At 25.4% G+C, this 19,816-nt stretch overlaps 5 protein-coding genes across 5 annotated transcripts; 1 reads left to right on the forward strand and 4 right to left on the reverse strand.

The window, feature by feature from the left end:
* Nucleotides 1–232: 232 nt before the first annotated feature.
* LOC145828723 (fibrinogen-like protein A) lies at nt 233–2,475 on the reverse strand. The gene is made up of 4 exons (XM_082936477.1): nt 2,454–2,475; nt 1,924–2,057; nt 1,511–1,607; nt 233–504 (listed from the first exon to the last, which is right to left on the reverse strand). The coding sequence occupies exons 1-4, from the start codon at nt 2,473–2,475 to the stop codon at nt 233–235; spliced, it is 525 nt and encodes a 174-aa protein (XP_082792603.1).
* Nucleotides 2,476–7,120: 4,645 nt separating this feature from the next.
* Nucleotides 7,121–8,523, reverse strand: LOC145829999 (uncharacterized). Its single transcript, XM_082937889.1, has 3 exons — nt 8,429–8,523; nt 8,133–8,161; nt 7,121–7,446 (listed from the first exon to the last, which is right to left on the reverse strand). Exons 1-3 carry the CDS (start codon nt 8,494–8,496, stop codon nt 7,130–7,132), a joined length of 414 nt encoding a protein of 137 aa, XP_082794015.1. The 5' UTR covers nt 8,497–8,523; the 3' UTR covers nt 7,121–7,129.
* A 225-nt stretch (nt 8,524–8,748) lies between these two features.
* Nucleotides 8,749–9,873, forward strand: LOC145830029 (uncharacterized). Its single transcript, XM_082937923.1, has 2 exons — nt 8,749–8,885; nt 9,541–9,873. The coding sequence occupies exons 1-2, from the start codon at nt 8,806–8,808 to the stop codon at nt 9,845–9,847; spliced, it is 387 nt and encodes a 128-aa protein (XP_082794049.1). The 5' UTR covers nt 8,749–8,805; the 3' UTR covers nt 9,848–9,873.
* Nucleotides 9,874–11,295: 1,422 nt separating this feature from the next.
* On the reverse strand, nt 11,296–14,552 carry LOC145828724 (angiopoietin-related protein 2-like). The gene is made up of 4 exons (XM_082936478.1): nt 14,466–14,552; nt 12,986–13,119; nt 11,936–12,009; nt 11,296–11,567 (listed from the first exon to the last, which is right to left on the reverse strand). Exons 1-4 carry the CDS (start codon nt 14,550–14,552, stop codon nt 11,296–11,298), a joined length of 567 nt encoding a protein of 188 aa, XP_082792604.1.
* Nucleotides 14,553–17,994: 3,442 nt separating this feature from the next.
* Nucleotides 17,995–19,690, reverse strand: LOC145829923 (uncharacterized). The gene is made up of 3 exons (XM_082937808.1): nt 19,595–19,690; nt 19,297–19,325; nt 17,995–18,612 (listed from the first exon to the last, which is right to left on the reverse strand). The coding sequence occupies exons 1-3, from the start codon at nt 19,660–19,662 to the stop codon at nt 18,296–18,298; spliced, it is 414 nt and encodes a 137-aa protein (XP_082793934.1). The 5' UTR covers nt 19,663–19,690; the 3' UTR covers nt 17,995–18,295.
* Nucleotides 19,691–19,816: the final 126 nt, after the last annotated feature.

Below are 19,816 nucleotides of genomic sequence, written 5' to 3' on the forward strand. Positions count from 1 at the left end.
TACACAAGCAAAGTTTTACATTAATTACAACAGAAAATAAGGGTATATCTATGCAAAGTATCATTAAACGTTAATTGCTCTCAAAAAACTTTTGTTCAAATTAATTTGATAAAGTTTTTAAACGAATAAATAATAACATAAATTACAACGCATTAAAACTTTAAAACAAGTTTAATATATTTAGTATATACTTTTCAGTTGTTGTTAAAACATTAACAAAAGATTATATATTTTAAACTGCTTCGCGCAGCATCCAACGAGACTTCTGCAAAACATCGTAGATATTTCCTACTCCGTAGTACAACCAAACCATGTACTTGTTACCGAAATCACCTTTTCGGCCGTAGAGCCCATTCAAGTTTTGCAAGAAGCATCTATAGTACCCCGAAAACCAGTTGCCTGAGTTTCCGCTCATGTATTCAGAACAACTTTTGTTTCGGAGTAAGTCGTGGTCCGCGTCAAGCGTGGTAAACTGCATGTGGTTGTGAAACCTCAAGTTGTCACCTAAAAAACTAATTTTTGATCACAAGTGTGTTAAAATTAAATTTGTTCAGTTTTACCATTTAACTGAGGCTATTTAATTAAATTTTGTAAGTCTGATTTTTTTTTTGTATTAAAAGTATAGATAAAAATTTATCCTTGGTGTATGTATTTAAAGTTTGTAATTAAGCTTTTACAGTCAGACTAACATTTTATGTTCGTTTAATTTAGTTGTTCAAGTTCTAGTTATTGTAAACAAGTTATTCAATTTCCGCATAAAAGTTATAGAAAAAAACAATGGTCATTTTATTATTGAAAATATTTTTGGAGTTTTTATAAGTTCTTCACCAATACAATTTCATTTGTAATGATACCTCACAAAACTTTTTTAACCTGCATTACCGGAATAAGAACTTCCGTTGAAAGATAGTCTATAGTTGTCAATAGCATCAGAAACCTTAAAATCTCTGAAAAATGTTGATCACAATTACCATAAGTTTGAATATCAAAATTATTTTATTTATCTTATTTTCAAACTCTTTATCTTACAAATTTTTAATAAAAATGTATTTATACATGTATACTTATTTAAGTAAAATTTGTCTACAAACTAGCTTGTACTCAACATATTTATCTATACCATAAAATGAGGACATTTCAATACGAATATCAACTTGTTTAACGGTAGTTAACTTGTGGATGATTTTGAGACCTTTATAAAATGTTCTAGAGTATGATCATATGTTCTTAAAGTGTTATTGTTATAAGAAAAGCATTTAGCATTTATTTTAAATATTTTACTTTACTTTTTTTTGTCATTTCAACTAAAAATTCAAGACATATGTAGCATAGATCAGTAAAACCGAAAACTGAAAAAAATACAAGCTGTTAAAGTACAACTTTTTACTTGTTATAAACTTTTTTTTTTCTATATTTTTTAAACAGTATTATAAACTATTTAACATCTAAAAAGTATATGTACGTCTATGTTCTAGTTCTAACAATAATTTATATAAATAAGTAAACTAACCCAACCAAAATTCTGCATTTAAATCTCCAAATCCATTCTCGTAAGTAATCCAATTTCTAGCGAAGTCAGTTTCCCCATTAAACCTGTTCAGGATAACCTTTAAAAATCGGTTAGTTTTCATGTCATCAAAATAAATATAAATGTTTTACACAAGAATTTTTTCAAATAGTTCATCAAAAGCACTAAGGTTTCACAAAACAAATACTTTAGGCTGTTTAAAATGTGTTATAAAGGTTGTTATTAAACTTTAGAATCTTTTTCTACAAAGTTTAGAAAGCTATATATTATCTGAATTTCTATTTCAGAGCGTATTCACTATCCACTAAATTTTAAGAAGGACTTGATAATCAAAGGTTTGTTTTAAATAAATACTTAAACAAACACAAAAGCAAAAAAAAAATGTAAACACTAACGGCCCAGCCACCGCCAGCAGTGTCCATGTCACAAACTCCATGTTCAATTCTTTCACCTTGGACTTCCACCTCGCATATTCCGCTGGCTGCACTCGGACCAGCGTGTTTGATGTCCTTGCAAGTGTTTGTTGTGCCTTACGATAGACAATGTTTAATTTCAGATAAAGTTCTCAACTACTTTTGAAAAACTACAAGTAAAATATATCATATCAAACCACATTTATAAGCTTGATATTAATATTATTCAACGTAGTAAGCTAATTATTACTAGTAGTAATTTCATCAAAAGCGGGAATGAAAAAACGAAGATGCTTGAAATATTTTGGGAAAAACTCACTTATATTATATTTGTTAATTGTATTTTATAAAAACCAATTACATCCAAACTTAAACACTTTATCAGTTAAAAAAGTTAAGTTTGCAGTTTTAAGCAACTTTTAATGAAGCACATTCGTCTCACTTTGTTGAATGCCTTAACAGAATTATCTTTTGAACTAATTTTAAAAACTTAATAACCCTACTCTAATTACAGATATTAACTTTAAGAAGCATTTTTAATTTTGAAATATCTAATAAATTATTTTTTTAGAAAACTTATATACCTTTACTTAGCTAACTTACACGATTTGATGAGATTGGTATAAAAAGACTAATTACTTACAGCATAAAAACTTTTCACTGCACGACTACTCAAATTCTGATAATTTAACTTCTGACACGACAAATTTTAATAACTTTGAGCTATTTTTGACTATCTTTATTAACAAAAATTAAAAAACTACAATATTCTATGATTATTATAACACTACGATTTTGACCTAGATGAGAACTTCTTATTGAAAAGTTTTAAACAATTTTTTGAGATAAAGCTATAACAAGTTTTAAAAAATTACTAAAACATAGTGATTTTTAGTAGCTATTATTTTTCTACTTTTTTAAATATTGTTTCAGATTTTTTTTTCATCATTATAGTCTTATTGTTAGACGTATATAACAATTTTTTTTTAACATTTATTACTTTTTGAGATGTGGTCCTTTAAGTATTAATTTAAGAATTTGAATTTTCATGTAACCAAAGTTTTCAAACGTATTTTTTTTAAGTTTATAAACATAAATTTATAAGTCCACTAAATTACTTCTCGTAGTTTCTACATTAGAAAGAGTATTATTTTTTTCAGTTTCTTGAAAAACAAAGCTTTGAGTCATCACATTTACAAAACCATCGTTTACAAGACTAGTGCTGTTCTGTAATAAAAGTATTTATATAAGTTTTTAGTGCTCGATAATAAGTTAAAAAGAAAAGTTTGAGGTGAAAATTTATTTACGACTTAACACTATTATAAATTTTCATCTACACAAGTTATTTTTAAATAGTTTATAAAAACATTAAAAGTAAACAACAGCTTTTTTGAAAAATGTAAACTTTGCTGTTTTGTACTTTAATAGTAGTAATATCTGATATTGTTTTATATAATGATACTAATGATCTAGTAACTAACTGAGTACCGGTCAAATGGATTCTTAACTTTATTGAAAGAAATTGGATGAGCTCTGACTGAAGCTACAACAAGAAACAAATATATTATACATTTAAACATGTCATTCGTTGGTTTAACCAATTTTCAACTTTTAGTTAGTACTAATTAAATATATTATGTTTGTATTATATTTCTAATAAATAATAAGTTAGTTAGCAGTTTTAAGCTTTTAAGAAGTTTTAAATTTTGGTAAACTCAAAAAGTTCAGACTTGAGTTTTATATACATAATATGTTGATTCGTATATTAATTGAATAAAACTCTTTTACAAAAATTCGAGCTCAATTTAAGTACTAAATTTATTTACTGTAAGTTTATCAATATAAACACAAAACCTGATAAGTATGACAGAAAAAAGTTTCTGTTACAATCTAATAAGTTTTAAACTTTTTTATTAATCTCTTCATTATTTTTTACCAGTTTTTTATTTAATTAAACGTTCTTTTTTTTCACAATCATATTCTTCGTTTATAGTGTATTCAGCATTTCTATTTAAAAAAAAAGTATTGTGATGTTTTTTTCTTATAATTTTTATTTATTATAAGTATTTTTAAATTTATGTGGTTTGAGGATTTAAATACTCCACAAGTAAATATACTTTTATTTTTTCGGTACTTTAGTTTACTTAATAAAAAAGAATATAAACTTTTTAATGATTGAGATGTAAAATAAAACAAAAAATAATTGTAACATTTGAGTTTGTTTATTATTTGACAACGAAGATACTTTAGATTTTTTTTTGGTATTTAATGTAATAATTTTTTATCACAATCTTACTTATCACAATAATCTCATAAAGTTTCTAGTTCTAACTATTTAGCTAAATAAAACTGAGCTGTTTATATAGCTATAGATCTTAGTTATTGTATTTGCTAGAAATTTTATTTTTTAAATACTTATCAAAGCTGCTACATAGAAGTATAGATTAAGTATAGATAATTTTCTTTATCTTTTAAACATCAAGTATAATCAAAAAAAAATCAGTTAAATTGTAGTTGTATAACAACTACCAACTACAATAGGGGTGGGCAACGTACGGTCTGCGGGCTCAATACGGCCTTTGGAAAGAAAATAACTTGCTCGCCAATGTTTACAAAAATGGAATAGAGCTCAACCAGAAAAATATAAAACAGCGGCTCATGAGCATTTTAATCTTGGCTGCTAAAGTAAATTTTAAAACTTACATCATATATTCCGATTTTCAAATGAAAAACAAAAACAAAAGGTACTAGGTACAATTTACGGAAAATTTAAACTTACACTAGATATTTAAAAAAATAATTTCAAAGTTCACATAAAACTAATAATTTATGAAAAATAACTTGATTATGTAACTAATGAATTTTATTAAATTAAATCAAAAGGGAGACGTTCAAAATCCACCCTGTAAAATTTGAGAACCGCTTACCGATCGAGGGTTAGGGTTAGGGGTAACAGTGATAGTGAAAAATAAATTTTTAAAAATTATAAAAAAAAATTTTAATATAAGAAATAAGTTAAAAAACATAGAAAATGTAAAAAAAATGGGTGGATTTTGAACGCGGGTGGATTTTGATAGTATACCAATCAAAATGAAATGTGCCGGCCTGCCAAGGACTAAACTTTCTACACCTGGCCCACCGGCTAAAAACGTTGCCCACTCCTAAACTACAAGAACAAAATTCATATCTGAAATCTTTAATAAGTCTGGAATTATTATACTAAGCTCAGACATCACAACATAGCTAGCTGACATGATTTGATGAATTAAATACAACAAAGCTGCTTATATACAGCATACAAGCTTCCTTGTTATATAAACGTATTGAGGAACGCACAAAAACTGAACATTCATATGAAACACTTAAGAAACGCGTGCAAAAATAAAAAAACAAGCAAAAAATGAGGACGTGATTTAAAATTTAAACAAAAAAGTTATCGAAAATATTCGGACGTGATTTTAAATTTTTAGGCGGTATATTTAAAGTTTAAAACAAATAAACAATTGGCGTTTGTGAGATTTCAAACAGAGGTCTCACACAAATTTTTTTTTTTTTAAGAATTATTGAAGTTGTGCGAGCAATAAAACTTTCTTGAGAAAATTAAATAAAAATATAGAAACGTGACACAAAAAGAACAAAAATAGAACAACAAGCGAGATTGTCGAACTTTATATTAAATAAACGTTAGGTGTTTGCGAGATTAAAAGAAAAACAAATCTTATATCATTTAACTTTGAACATCTGATTATTAAAATAGTTCTTCAAATTTAATCAGTTTTCATGTAAAATATTTTAATTCTTTTAAAGCCAAGTTTTTATCTATTTATCTTTAAAATCTTTTCGCCTAAGTAAAATAAAAAAAAACTAACTTTTTGTATCTATCCTCGAAATTTAAAATAAAAATTGGAATATTATACAATAGCTTAATTATTTCATAATGACCACTTTCAAAAATTTTTTAGTTTGCTCAAATAGTACTTATACTTAATTGAATGCTTCAACTAAGAATAAAGTAAATTTTTCATTGTCAAAAAATTTATATTAAAACTTGTAAGAAAAATCTAATTTTAAAAAACTTAACTTTTTTAAGTTTATAAAATACAGTTTCTTCAAAGCAGACTGAAATAGATTGATTATGATATCTTTATGATAAAATTTATGAGGTCAACGAGAATATTTTTATTTTAAGTGGGATACGGCCCGCGAAAGATAAAATTGTGGCAAGCGAGCATGTAAACTTGGCCCGCTAAACCAGAAATAGTTGAAACTTACACTAGATAATCTGGCGTTTGTAATGAAGAACAAAAAAAAGACTCCCGCATACTTTTCGAGAGAAGTGAAACTTAAACTATGTATTCCTTTTTTCGACTAAAATTGTATTTAATACATACTGGAACTACTTAACTTTTAGTAACTTTTTTTTTCAATGTTTATAAGTTAGAATCAGCGGTATTACTGAAGTTTTTTATTGATAAGGTTACAAGTTTTATAATTTATCTATTGTAATAGCTTTTCTTACAACTTCGAGATTTAGATTTTCCCTTTGCTTTGATAAAATCTTAAATTGAAAAAAATTATTTTTGAAAACAGCTAACGAAAAAAGATTTTTTTAAATTATCTAATAAAGTTTAAGTAGATATGTTTTTAATGGTTTACTTTTATCTTTAAAACTGTTAAAAAAAACTTTTATTAAACTAAAGTAATTTTTTTTGTCAAAACAAAACTTGATCAACAAAAAAAACTGATGAATATACTTAAGTAAAGAAAGCATACGTTAAAGGAACTTAAATTTTATTTATTTAGATGCTCAAAAATTTTTAATATTTGTACTAGTAATGTTTACGAGTGGATTAGTAGAACATTAAAATATTTAGTTTTGTTACGATCATACATAAACTATACTTCAAATTTTTTAAAGACTATCAAAAAATTGTTTACTACGTACACGGCCTACATTTGGTTAGTTGTTAACAACAAATATTGCTTGTAACCATAACTTAAAGTTAATTTGTATGCATGGTAATCAAAACGACTCAAGAAAAACGTCGATAGTGAGCTTATTTCAACTGTTATTAGTCTTTTTAATTGAATTAAATCTTTGTCTACATTTTTAAGTAATCAATTTGAAACAAATATGAACGAAAGTATATTTTTAAAGAGCTTTTATTTATTGCGACAAACAAAACATTTATTCATCATCTTGCTGTTCTTCATCTCCCTTTTTGACTCCGTAGCGAGAATAATAATTGATGATTTTGTTGCAGCTCCAGTAACAACGACGTCTGCACCAGTAGTATTTCCTCTTGTAGATGTGGATACGTTTGTTGTAGTATTTCAAAGAGTGCCTGAATTTCCTGATGCGGGTCAGAAGCCAGTGGATGCGACGTCTACAGTGAGCACGACGAACTTTGGTGGTGTGCCAGCAACGGTTCCTCAAAACGGTCAAACGACGAATGATGACGCGAAGATGTCCGGCGGTGCAGACATGGTAGTCAGTGTTCAATACTGTAGAAATTTCTTTTTTTAACATTCTTTTGTATAAGTATATTGAAAATGTTTCGTTTTTACTAGATTATCAGGAAAATGAATTTCAAGTAGTTCTCAACTGTATACAACATCAAATAATCAGTATGTTTTTTCAGTCAATATAAATAATTTCTTATAATAACTGCTAAAAATTTTGTATTTTTTATTGAGAAATATGAAAAGCAGCCATAACTTGTTGGTAGCATAAGTATTCATAAAAATATTTAGAAAAACTTTAGTAAAACGAATTAGTGAAATTTATATAAATTTACATTAGGATTTAGTAAAAAAAGTATTCTAACGTTATGTATCTACTAATTATATTTTCCTTTTTCAACTTTATATTTAGTAAAGTTATAATATAAAGTGTTATAGGAAAATTTCGAAAATTCATTACGTTTACCATTTGATAATAAAACTTGTAAAGTTTTGAAAACTTTTGTGAAATAAAATATAAAATAAAATAAGTAACATTTATATAATAAGTTGCAAATAAAATGTAAATATAATATATATATAATAAACCAATTTGTATAAAAACTCAAAGTATAAGCTTATAACGTCTATTCTAATTAGTTTTCTATATTTGAAACTAATAAATCTTAAACAAATTAAGTATTTGCTTTTAACTATTAATTTTTTGTAATTTTTAAAATAAAACTAACCTTCAGCATCTGTTTTATCAGAAAGTTCCCTGTGAAATTTTTTTTTTTTAATTTTACAGTTTTTCTAATAATAAACTATTTATTTTTTTATATTCCTTAAGTAGAGATTAGTCCTATAATAAAAAAATCGAATTAATAAAACGTTAATCAAAAAATGTTTAATGTTAGTAAAAAAAGATCTTTACACTCCTATGTTTTTTAATTTATAGTTTGCATAAGCTTAAGCAATGAACTTTTATTTTTACAGAGTTGGTTTTAGTGAAAGATTCAAATTTATTTAGATATAAAAAACTTACTTTGATTCTTCAGCATAAGCGTATGCTAGCAAAAGTACGGATAACAATCCAAAAGTTAAAAATTTCATTTTTATTTTTGATCTTTCAAACGCTAGTTCAAATGTAAATGATAAATTTATGCAAAATTTTCATCCTTTTATATTAGCTTTTTTTTTTAATTAAATTTTGTTTTTGTTTTTATTTTAACTCAATTTTTAATTAATTTTCTTTTATTTTTAATAAACTGTGGAGGCAAATTAGCCCACAGTTTTGATTACGTCATGTCCTGTTTTGACTAATTTTCCCACTTTTTATTATTAAATTGCAAGTCGTATATAAACCGATGAAGAAACAGAAATTTATTATAGTTGATTAAAAGACTACAATAAAAAGTAGAGATGAAATTTTACTTGCTGGTTGCTTTTGCTGCCATCTTTTTTGTTGGATTTTCAAAAGCTGAAGAAAATAAAGAAGATGTGTTAGTTTAAAACATTATTGTTTCAAAATCTAACATCTTTTTTAATATCATAACAATTTTAAACATTAATGATCATCTAATCATAATTCTTAAATTAAACTGCTATAAAAACAAGCAAAGCTTATTTTTATTTATATTTAAGTCTTAAATTTATGATGTATAAATAGTCTACTTAGCACATAAAAATTTTATAAATTTATTTACTTAAGAATAGCTTTGTAACATTTATATTGTAAATATTAAATTATAAGAGTATATAGTATAATTTAATCTTAAATAAAACTTTAAAAAAACTTAATAGTGTCAAAAAATATATTTCTATCATTTTTATATAAAGTTTTTTTAATTTCTTTACGTAAAAACCTACACTAAGTTTCTTTTAGTACTAAAACACGAAACATAACAAACTGTTTAAAGATAAACTTAGTTAAACTGCTGTAAGATTATATAATTCAAAATTAGAAGTTTTGCCTTGAAAAATAAAAACTATCATGTTCTTTAAGTCTCCTCTACTTTTAGTACAATAATTCCTCTTCTAGTAAACATTAGTTTTTTAACTCTCGTAATAAACATAGAGCTATAAAAAATCTGAAAACAGCTTTTTTAGCTTACGTTAAATTTCGAATTCACAAAATTACAAATTTCCCCTAAACAGAACTGACTTAGCTGAAGATGACTTCCGTCAGATCAAAGGCGGTCGTTGGGTGAATCCCCTCGTCCTTCACGCCATTCGTATCCGTCACCAATACCGCATCTGCAGACACAGACTGCCGCGCATAATCAAAAAATGCAACAACAGGATCCGTCATCTTACCCGCATTTACAACCACTTGAGGGTGCGCGTTGCAAAGAGCAAGCGCGTCTATTACTACTGGCTCCGCAAATATCGTCACTGCAACAGGTACTGCTGGTGGAGACGCGGGGGACGTCAAAAGAGAGGAGACGAAGAAGAAGAAGAATAGATTTATCGCTGATAATTTAAGTTAAAATAAATTTATAAATCAAATTGGACTTTTTTTTATGTTGTCTTAGAGTTGTGCTAAATTTTAAAGCATAAAATTTGTGTACATCCCTATTTTTATAGTTTCTATTGTATAAAAATTATTAATAGAAAAGGAAATTGAAAACTTATGAATCGACAAGCAAGAAAAGGAATACGAATTTAATTTTAGATATTAGTGTTCAGTAGTAAAGATTTTAAAACAGTTTTTTAATAGTGCTTTCTAGCTTAACCACCTAATAATGAACATAACGTGTGTTCGGAATTGTTGTTTTGTTTTTATTTAGTTTTTATCTTAAAATAAAAATTCAAAAGTTAAATATAGGTATAACAGAAGTCATTTTTTTTAAAGAAGTTTTTTTTTAAGGGTTTTTAATCAAGAATTTATTTAAACAAAAGTTTTGGGGAATAATAGGTATTTGTACGGTTGAGGTGAAAGAATAAAGTTTCACATCAATATCCAACTAAGTTACGGAATAAGGAAATATAAAGAGTTCTTAGCAGCTTAATGCGTACACATAATATACTAATATAACAATTACGTAAACTCTGCCGTCTTTCTTGCATCGACAGTTTAAACTATAACCAACCAGAATGCTTCATGACATTTTTCAATGCAAATTTTAAAAGTTTTAAAATAAAATTTGAAAACTTTAAAATAGCAGTAGTCATCCTTATTTGAATTAAGCTAAAAAAATTTTATTTGATTCAATGCAGACTTATTATGTATTTTAGGTGAGTACAAATAAGTTTTTATATTTTTGTTTATTTAAAATTGTTTTAAAACTAAAGTTCATTTAACTTGATAGAATTAAAAACACAAATACATTTTTTCAACCATGAAGAACAAAATTAGCACAAAATATCATTGTTATTTTTTTACAAGTTACAAAATTTTCTTAGGTTGCTAGTAGTAATTAATTAATACAAAAAGGTTGAAACTAGACAGTAGTTTCTAAATAACTTTAACAAATTTAATACTATTCGCTAACAATCAATAAATTTAAAAATACTTTAAAATTATTTTGTTAATATTAAAACTAATTTTTCCTTATAAACTATGCAAAAAAACAATTTAACTAGAAAAAAGTACATTTATACTGCATATTTTTTTAAACAAAAACAAATATGCAAATAAATTGTTTATTTAGACAATCAATTAAACATAAATACTTTTTACACAAGCAAAGTTTTACATTAATTACAACAGAAAATAAGGGTGTATCTATGCAAAGTATCATTAAACGTTAATTGCTCTCAAAAAACTTTTGTTCAAATTAATTTGATAAAGTTTTTTAACGAATAAATAATAACATAAATTACAACGCATTAAAACTTTAAACACAAGTTCAATATATTTAGTATATACTTTTCAGTTGTTGTTAAAACATTAACAAAAGATTATATATTTTAAACTGCTTCGCGCAGCATCCAACGAGACTTCTGCAAAGCATCGTAGATATTTCCTTCTCCGTAGTACAACCAAACCATGTACTTGTTACCGAAATCACCTTTTCGGCCGTAGATCCCATTCAAGTTTTGCAAGAAGCATCCATAGTACCCCGAAAACCAGTTGCCTGAGTTTCCGCTCATGTATTCAGAACAACTTTCGTTTCGGAGTAAGTCGTGGTCCGCGTCAAGCGTGGTAAACTGCATGTGGTTGTGAAACCTCAAGTTGTCACCTAAAAAACTAATTTTTGATCACAAGTGTGTTAAAATTAAATTTGTTCAGTTTTACCATTTAACTGAGGCTATTTAATTAAATTTTGTAAGTCTGATTTTTTTTTTGTATTAAAAGTATAGATAAAAATTTATCCTTGGTGTATGTATTTAAAGTTTGTAATTAAGCTTTTACAGTCAGACTAACATTTTATGTTCGTTTAATTTAGTTGTTCAAGTTCTAGTTATTGTAAACAAGTTATTCAATTTCCGCATAAAAGTTATAGAAAAAAACAATGGTCATTTTATTATTGAAAATATTTTTGGAGTTTTTATAAGTTCTTCACCAATATAATTTCATTTGTAATGATACCTCACAAAACTTTTTAACCTGCATTACCGGAATAGGAACTTCCGTTGAAAGATAGTCTATAGTTGTCTCTAGCATCAGAAACCTTAAAATCTCTAAAAAATGTTGATCACAATCAGCATAAGTTTGAATATCAAAATTATTTTATTTATTTTATTTTCAAACTCTTAATCTTACAAATTTTTTAATATAAATTTATTTTTACATGTATACTTATTTAAGTAAAATTTGTCTACAAACTAACTTGTACTCAACATATTTATCTATACCATAAAATGAAGACATTTCAATACGAATATCAACTTGTTTAACGGTAGTTAACTTGTGGATGTTTTTGAGAACTTTAAAAAAAGTTCTAGAGTATGATCATATGTTCTTAAAGTGTTATTGTTATAAGATAAGCATTAAGCATTTATTTTAAATATTTTACTTTACTTTTTTTTTTGTCATTTCAACTAAGAATCCAAGACATATGTAGCATAGATCAGTAAAACCGAAAACTGAAAAAAATACAAGCTGTTAAAGTACAACTTTTTACTTGTTATAAACCTTCACTATGATGTTTTAAACAATATTGTAAACTTTTTAACATCTAAAAAGTATATGTACGTCTATGTTCTAGTTCTAACAATAATTTATATAAATAAGTAAACTAACCCAACTAAAATTCTGCATTTAAATCTCCAAATCCATTCTCGTAAGTAATCCAATTTCTAGCGAAGTCAGTTTCCCCATTAAACCTGTTCTGGATAACCTTTAAAAAATGGTTAGTTTTCATGTCATAAAAATAAATATAAATGTTTTACACAAGAACTTTTTCAAATCTTTCATCAAAAGCACTAAGGTTTCACAAAACAAATACTTTAGGCTGTTTAAAATGTGTTATAAAGGTTGTTATTAAATTTTAGAATCTTTTTCTACAAAGTTTATGAAAGCTATAAATTATCTGAATTTCTATTTCAGAGCTTATTCACTATCCACTAACTTTTAAGAAGGACTTGATAATCAAAGGTTTGTTTTAAATAAATACTTAAACAAACACAAAAGCAAAAAAAAAATGTAAACACTAACGGCCCAGCCACCGCCAGCAGTGTCCATGTCACAAACTCCATGTTCAATTCTTTCACCTTGGACTTCCACCTCGCATATTCCACTGGCTGCACTCGGGTCAGCGTGTTTGATGTCCTTGCAAGTGTTTGTTGTGCCTTTTAATAGAAAATGTTTGATTTCAGATAAAGTTCTCAACTACTTTTGAAAAACTACAAGTAAAATATATCATTTCACATTTATAAAATTGATATTAATGTTATTCAACGTAGTAAGCAAATGATTACTAGTAGTAATTTAATCAAAAACGGGAATGAAAAAACGAAGATGCTTGAAATATTTTGGAAAAAATTCACTTATATTATATTTGTTTATTGTATTTTATAAATAGCAATTACAACCAAACTTAAACACTTTATCAGTTAAAAAAGTTAAGTTTGTAGTTTTAAACAACTTTTAATGAAGCACATTCGTCTCACTTTGTTGAATGGCTTAATAGAACTATCTTTTGAACTAATTTTTAATACTAAATAACCCTACTCTAGTTACAGATATTAACTTTAAGAAGCAGTTTTAATTTTGAAATATCTAATAAATTATTTTTTTAGAAAACTTATATACCTTTACTTAGCTAACTTACACGATTTGATGAGATTGGTATAAAAAGACTAATTACTTACAGCATAAAAACTTTCACTGCACGACTACTCAAATTCTGATAATTTAACTTCTGACACGACAAATTTTAATACTTTTGAGTATCTTTATTAATAATAATTAAAAACTACAATATTTTACGATTATTATAACACTACAAATTTGACCTAGATGAGAATTTCTTATTGAAAAATTTAAACAATTTTTTGAGATAAAGCTATAACAAGTTTTAAAAAATTACTAAAACATAGTGATTTTTAGTAGCTATTATTTTTCTACTTTTATAAATATTGTTTCAGATTTTTTTTTCATCATTATAGTCTTATTGTTAGACGTATATAACAATTTTTTTTTAACATTTATTACTTTTTGAGATGTGGTCCTTTAAGTATTAATTTAAGAATTTGAATTTTCATGTAACCAAAGTTTTCAAACGTATTTTTTTTAAGTTTATAAACATAAATTTATAAGTCCACTAAATTACTTCTCGTAGTTTCTACATTAGAAAGAGTATTATTTTTTTCAGTTTCTTGAAAAACAAAGCTTTGAGTCATCACATTTACAAAACCATCGTTTACAAGACTAGTGCTGTTCTGTAATAAAAGTATTTATATAAGTTTTTAGTGCTCGATAATAAGTTAAAAAGAAAATTTTGAGGTGAAAATTTATTTACGACTTAACACTATTATAAATTTTCATCTACACAAGTTATTTTTAAATAGTTTATAAAAACATTAAAAGTAAACAACAGCTTTTTTGAAAAATGTAAACTTTGCTGTTTTGTACTTTAATAGTAGTAACAACTGATATTATTTTATATAATGATACTAATGATCTAGTAACTAACTGAGTACTGGTCAAATGGATTCTTAACTTTATTGATAGAAATTGGATGAGCTCTGACTGAAGCTACCACAAGAAACAAATATATCATACATTTAAACATGTCCTTCGTTGGTTTAACCAATTTTCAACTTTTAGTTAATACTAATTAAATATATTACGTATATATTATATTTCTAATAAATAATAAGTTAGTTAGCAGTTTAAAGCTTTTAAGAAGTTTTCAATTTTGGTAAACTCAAAAATTCAGACTTGAGTTTTATATACATAATATGTTGATTCGTATATTAATTGAATAAAACACTTTTACAAAAATTTGAGCTCAATTTAAGTACTACATTTATTTACTGTAAGTTTATCAATATAAACACAAAACCTGATAAGTATGACAGAAAAAAGTTTCTGTTACATTCTAATAAGTTTTAAATTTTTTACTAATCTCTTCATTACTTTTTACCAGTTTTTTTATTTAATTAAACGTTCTTTTTTTCACAATCATATTCTTCGTTTATAGTGTATTCAGCATTTCTATTTAAAAAAGAAGTAATGTGATGTTTTTTTCTTATAATTTTATTTATTATAAGTATTTTTAAATTTATGTGGTTTGAAGATTTAAATACTCCACAAATAAATATACTTTTATTTTTTCGGTACTTTAGTTTACTTAATAAAAAAAATATAAACTTTTTAATGATTAAGATGTAAAATAAAACAGAAAAAAATTGTAACATTTGAATTTGTTTATTATTTGACAACGAAGATACTTTAGATTTTTTTTTGGTATTTAATGTAATAATTTTTTATCACAATCTTACTTATCACAATAATCTCATAAAGTTTCTAGTTATTTAATAAGTTTATCAAATAGTTTTTACTATTTAGCTAAATAAAACTGAGCTGTTTTTATAGCTATAGATCTTAGTTATTGTATTTGCTAGAAATTTTATTTTTTAAATACTTATCAAAGCTGCTATATAGAAGTATAGATTAAGTATAAATAATTTCCTTTATCTTATAAACATCAAGTATAATCAAAAAAAAATCAGTTAAATTGTAGTTGTATAACAACTACCAACTACAATAGGGGTGGGCAACGTACGGTCTGCGGGCTCAATACGGCCTTTGGAAAGAAAATAACTTGCTCGCCAATGTTTACAAAAATGGAATAGAGCTCAACCAGAAAAATATAAAACAGCGGCTCATGAGCATTTTAATCTTGCCTACTAAAGTAAATTTTAAAACTTACATCATATATTCCGATTTTCAAATGAAAATCAAAAAAAAAAGGTACTAGGTACAATTTACGGAAAATTTAAACTTACACTAGATATTGTAAAAAAAATTCAAAGTTCACATAAAACTAATAGTTTATGAAAAATAACTTGAGTATGTAACTAATAAATTTTATTAAATTAAATCAAAAAGGAAACGTTCAAAATCCACCCAGTAAAAATTGAGAACCGCTTACCGATCGAGGGTAAGGGTTAGGGGTAACAGTGATAGTGAAAAATAAATTTTAAAAAGTTATAAAAAAAGTTTTTAATATATAAAATAAGTTAAAAAACATAGAAAATGTAAAAAAAAATGGGTGGATTTTGAACGCGGGTGGATTTTGATCGGGTGGATTTTGATAGTATACCAATCAAAATGAAATGCGCCGGCCCGCTAAGGACTAAACTTTCTACACCTGGCCCACCGGCTAAAAACGTTACCCACCCCTAAACTACAAGAACAAAATTCCTATCTGAAATCTTTAATAAGTCTGGAATTATTATACTAAACTCAGATATCACAACATAGCTAGCTGACATGATTTGATGAATTAAGTACAACAAAGCTGCTTATATACAGCATACAAGCTTCCTTGTTATATAAACGTATTGAGCAACGCACAAAAACTGAACATTAATATGAAACACTTAAGAAACGCGTGCAAAAATGAAAAAACAAACAAAAACATGAGGACGTGATTTTAAATTTAAACAAAAAAGTTATCGAAAATATTCGGACGTGATTTTTAATTTTTAGGCGGTATATTTAAAGTTTAAAACAAAGAAACAATTGGCGTTTGTGAGATTTCAAACAGAGGTCTCACACAAAATTGTTTTTCTTTTTAAGAATTATTGAAGTTTTGCGAGCAATAAAACTTTCTTGAGAAAAACAAATAAAAATATAGAAACGTGACACAAAAAGAACAAAAATAGAACAACAAGCGAGATTGTCGAATTTTATATTAAACAAACGTTAGGTGTTTGTTAAAAAAAAAAACAATCTTATATCATTTAACTTTAAAAATCTGATTATTAAAATAGTTCTTCAAATTTAATCAGTTTTCATGTAAAATATTTTATTTCTTTTAAAGCCGAGTTTTTATCCATTTTATCTATAAAACTTTTCGCCTAAGTAAAAGGTAAAAAAAACTAACTTTTTGTAACTATCCTCGAGATTTAAAATCAAAAATTGAAATACTATACAAAAACTTAAATATTTCATAATGACCACTTTCAAAAAGTTTTTTAGTTTGCTCAAATAGTAATTATGTTTGATTGAATGCTTCAACTAAGGATAAAGTAAATTTTTCATTGTCAAAAATTTTGTATTAAAACTTGTAAGAAAAATCTAATTATAAAAAACTTAACTTTTTCAAGTTTATAAAATACAGTTTCTTCAAAGCAGACTGAAATAGATTGATTATTATATCTTTTGTTGTAACTTTAAAAAGGTACACTTTTTTTTTTAATTTATGAGGTCCACGAGAATATTTTTATTTTAATTTATACGGCCCGCGAAAGATAAAATTGTGGCAAGCATGTAAACTTGGCCCGCTAAAACAGAAATAGTTGAAACTTACACTAGAAAATCTGGCGTTTGTAATGAAGAACAAAAAAAGACTTAGACATAATTTTTGAGAGAAATGAAACTTAAACTATGAATTCCTTTTTTCGCTTAAAATTATATTTAATACATATTGGAAAAATATTTAGTTAAAAAATTTCATTCAAAAATTATATTGACTTAAAAAAAATATTAATCCTGTTAAAATATTACTTAAGTTAGTACCTTTTTTTTTAATGCCTATAAGTTAGAATTAGTGGTATTACTGAAGTTTTTTACTGATAAGGTTACAAGTTTTATAATTTATCTATTGTATTAGCTTTTCTTACAACTTCGAGATTTATATTTTCCCTTTGCTTTGATAAAATCTTAAATTGAAAAAAAATAATTTTGAAAGCAGCTAACGCATTAAGATTTTTTTTAATTATCTAATAAAGTTTAAGTAGATATGTTTTTAATGGTTTACTTTTATCTTTAAAACTGTAAAAATAACTTTAATTAAACTAAAGTTTTTTTTTTTTGTCAAAACAAAACTTGATCAACAAAAAAAACTGATGAATATATTTAAGTAAAGAAAGCATACGTTAAAGGAACTTAAATTTTATTTATTTAGATGCTCAAAAATTTTTAATATTTTTACTAGTAATGTTTACGAGTGGATTAGTAGAACATTAAAAGATTTAGTTTTGTTACGATCATACATAAGTGATACTTCAAATTTTTTAAAGACTATCAAAAAATTGTTTACTATGTACACGGCCTTCATTTGGTTAGTTGTTAACAACAAATATTGCTTGTAACCATAACTTAAAGTTAATTTGTATGCATGGTATTCAAAAAGACTCAAGAAAAACGTCGATAGTGAGCTTATTTCAACTGTTATTAGTCTTTTTAATTGAATTAAATCTTTGTCTACATTTTTTAGGTAATCAATTTGAAACAAATATGAACGAAAGTATATTTTTAAAGAACTTTTATTTATTGCGACAAACAAAATATTTATTCATCATCTTGCTGTTCTTCATCTCCCTTCTTAATTCCGTAACGAGAATAATAATTGATGATTTTGTTGCAGCTCCAGTAACAACGACGTCTGCACCAGTAGTATTTCCTCTTGTAGATGTGGATACGTTTGTTGTAGTATTTCAAAGAGTGTCTGAATTTCCTGATGCGGGTCAGAAGCCAGTGGATGCGACGTCTACAGTGAGCACGACGAACTTTGGTGGTGTGCCAGCAACGGTTCCTCAAAACGGTCAAACGACGAATGATGACGCGAAGATGTCCGGCGGTGCAGACATGGTAGTCAGTGTTCAATACTGTAGAAAAAATTTTTTTTAATTCTTTTGTATAATTATATTGAAAATGTTTCGTTTTTACTAGATTATCAGGAAAATGAATTTCAAGTAGTTCTCAACTGTATACAACATTAAATAATCAGTATGTTTTTTCAGTCAATATAAATATTTTTTTATAATAATTACTAAAAATTTTGTATTTTTTATTGAGAAATATGAAAAGCAGCCATAACTTGTTGGTAGCATAAGTATTCATAAAAATATTTAAAAAAACTTTAGTAAAAGAAATTAGTAAAATTTACATAAATTTACATTAGGATTTAGTAAAAAAAGTATTCTAACGTTATGTATCTACTAATTATGTTTTCCTTTTTCAACTTTATATTTAGTAAAATTATAATATAAAGTATTATAGGAAGGTTTCGGAAATTCATTACGTTTACCTTTTTGATAATGAAACTTGTAAAGTTCTGAAAACGTTTGTGAAATAAAATATAAAATAAAATAAGTAACATTTATATAATAAGTTGCAAATGATATGTAAATGTAATATATGTATAATAAACCAATTTGTATAAAAACTCCAAGTATAAACTTATAATGTGTATTCTAATTAATTTTCTATACTTGAAACAAATAAATTTTATTCAAATTAAGTATTTGATTTTAACTATTAATTTTTGTATTTTTTAAAATAAAACTAACGTTCAGCATCTGTTTTATCAGAAAGCTCCCTGTGAAAAATTATTTCTTTCAATTTTACAGTTTTTCTAATAATAAATTATTGATTTTTTTATATTCCTGAAGTAGAAATTAGTACTATAATAAAATAGTCGAATTAATAAAACGTTAATCAAAAAATATTTAATGTTAGTAAAAAAAAGATCTTTACACTCCTATGTTTTTTAATTTATAGTTTGCATAAGCTTAAGAATTGAACTTTTATTTTTACAGAGTTGGTTTTAGTGAAAGATTCAAATTCATTTAAATATAAAAAACTTACTTTGATTCTTCAGCATAAGCGTATGCTAGCAAAAGTACGGATAACAATCCAAAAGTTAAAAATTTCATTTTTATTTTTGATCTTTCAAACGCTAGTTCAAATGTAAATGATAAATTTATGCAAAATTTTCATCCTTTTATATTAGCTTTTTTTTTTAATTAAATTTTGTTTTTGTTTTTATTTAAATTCAATTTTTAATTAATTTTTATTTTTATTTAATAA

This window comes from Thalia democratica, chromosome 2, assembly GCF_965202585.1.
Source record: "Thalia democratica chromosome 2, ktThaDemo2.hap1.1, whole genome shotgun sequence".
NCBI lineage: Eukaryota > Metazoa > Chordata > Thaliacea > Salpida > Salpidae > Thalia > Thalia democratica.

What these genes read in the sequence shown, in the direction of transcription:
- LOC145828723 (XM_082936477.1), bottom strand. Translation starts at nt 2,475, where the DNA reads ATGCTTCTTAAAGTTAATATCT. An exon ending in CTGCTGGCGGTGGCTGGGCC is followed by an intron (nt 1,608 to 1,923) that starts GTTAGTGTTTAC and finishes CGATTTTTAAAG; the next exon opens with GTTATCCTGAACAGGTTTAA. An exon ending in AAATGCAGAATTTTGGTTGG is followed by an intron (nt 505 to 1,510) that starts GTTAGTTTACTT and finishes TTAGTTTTTTAG; the next exon opens with GTGACAACTTGAGGTTTCAC.
- LOC145829999 (XM_082937889.1), bottom strand. Translation starts at nt 8,496, where the DNA reads ATGAAATTTTTAACTTTTGGATTGTTATCCGTACTTTTGCTAGCATAC. An exon ending in GCTTATGCTGAAGAATCAAA is followed by an intron (nt 8,162 to 8,428) that starts GTAAGTTTTTTA and finishes AAAATTTCACAG; the next exon opens with GGAACTTTCTGATAAAACAG. An exon ending in TGATAAAACAGATGCTGAAG is followed by an intron (nt 7,447 to 8,132) that starts GTTAGTTTTATT and finishes AAATTTCTACAG; the next exon opens with TATTGAACACTGACTACCAT.
- LOC145830029 (XM_082937923.1), top strand. Translation starts at nt 8,806, where the DNA reads ATGAAATTTTACTTGCTGGTTGCTTTTGCTGCCATCTTTTTTGTTGGA. An exon ending in GAAGAAAATAAAGAAGATGT is followed by an intron (nt 8,886 to 9,540) that starts GTTAGTTTAAAA and finishes TCCCCTAAACAG; the next exon opens with AACTGACTTAGCTGAAGATG.
- LOC145828724 (XM_082936478.1), bottom strand. Translation starts at nt 14,552, where the DNA reads ATGATATATTTGTTTCTTGTGGTAGCTTCAGTCAGAGCTCATCCAATT. An exon ending in CTGCTGGCGGTGGCTGGGCC is followed by an intron (nt 12,010 to 12,985) that starts GTTAGTGTTTAC and finishes AACATTTTTTAG; the next exon opens with AGATTTTAAGGTTTCTGATG. An exon ending in TTCCTATTCCGGTAATGCAG is followed by an intron (nt 11,568 to 11,935) that starts GTTAAAAAGTTT and finishes TTAGTTTTTTAG; the next exon opens with GTGACAACTTGAGGTTTCAC.
- LOC145829923 (XM_082937808.1), bottom strand. Translation starts at nt 19,662, where the DNA reads ATGAAATTTTTAACTTTTGGATTGTTATCCGTACTTTTGCTAGCATAC. An exon ending in GCTTATGCTGAAGAATCAAA is followed by an intron (nt 19,326 to 19,594) that starts GTAAGTTTTTTA and finishes AATTTTTCACAG; the next exon opens with GGAGCTTTCTGATAAAACAG. An exon ending in TGATAAAACAGATGCTGAAC is followed by an intron (nt 18,613 to 19,296) that starts GTTAGTTTTATT and finishes TTTTTTCTACAG; the next exon opens with TATTGAACACTGACTACCAT.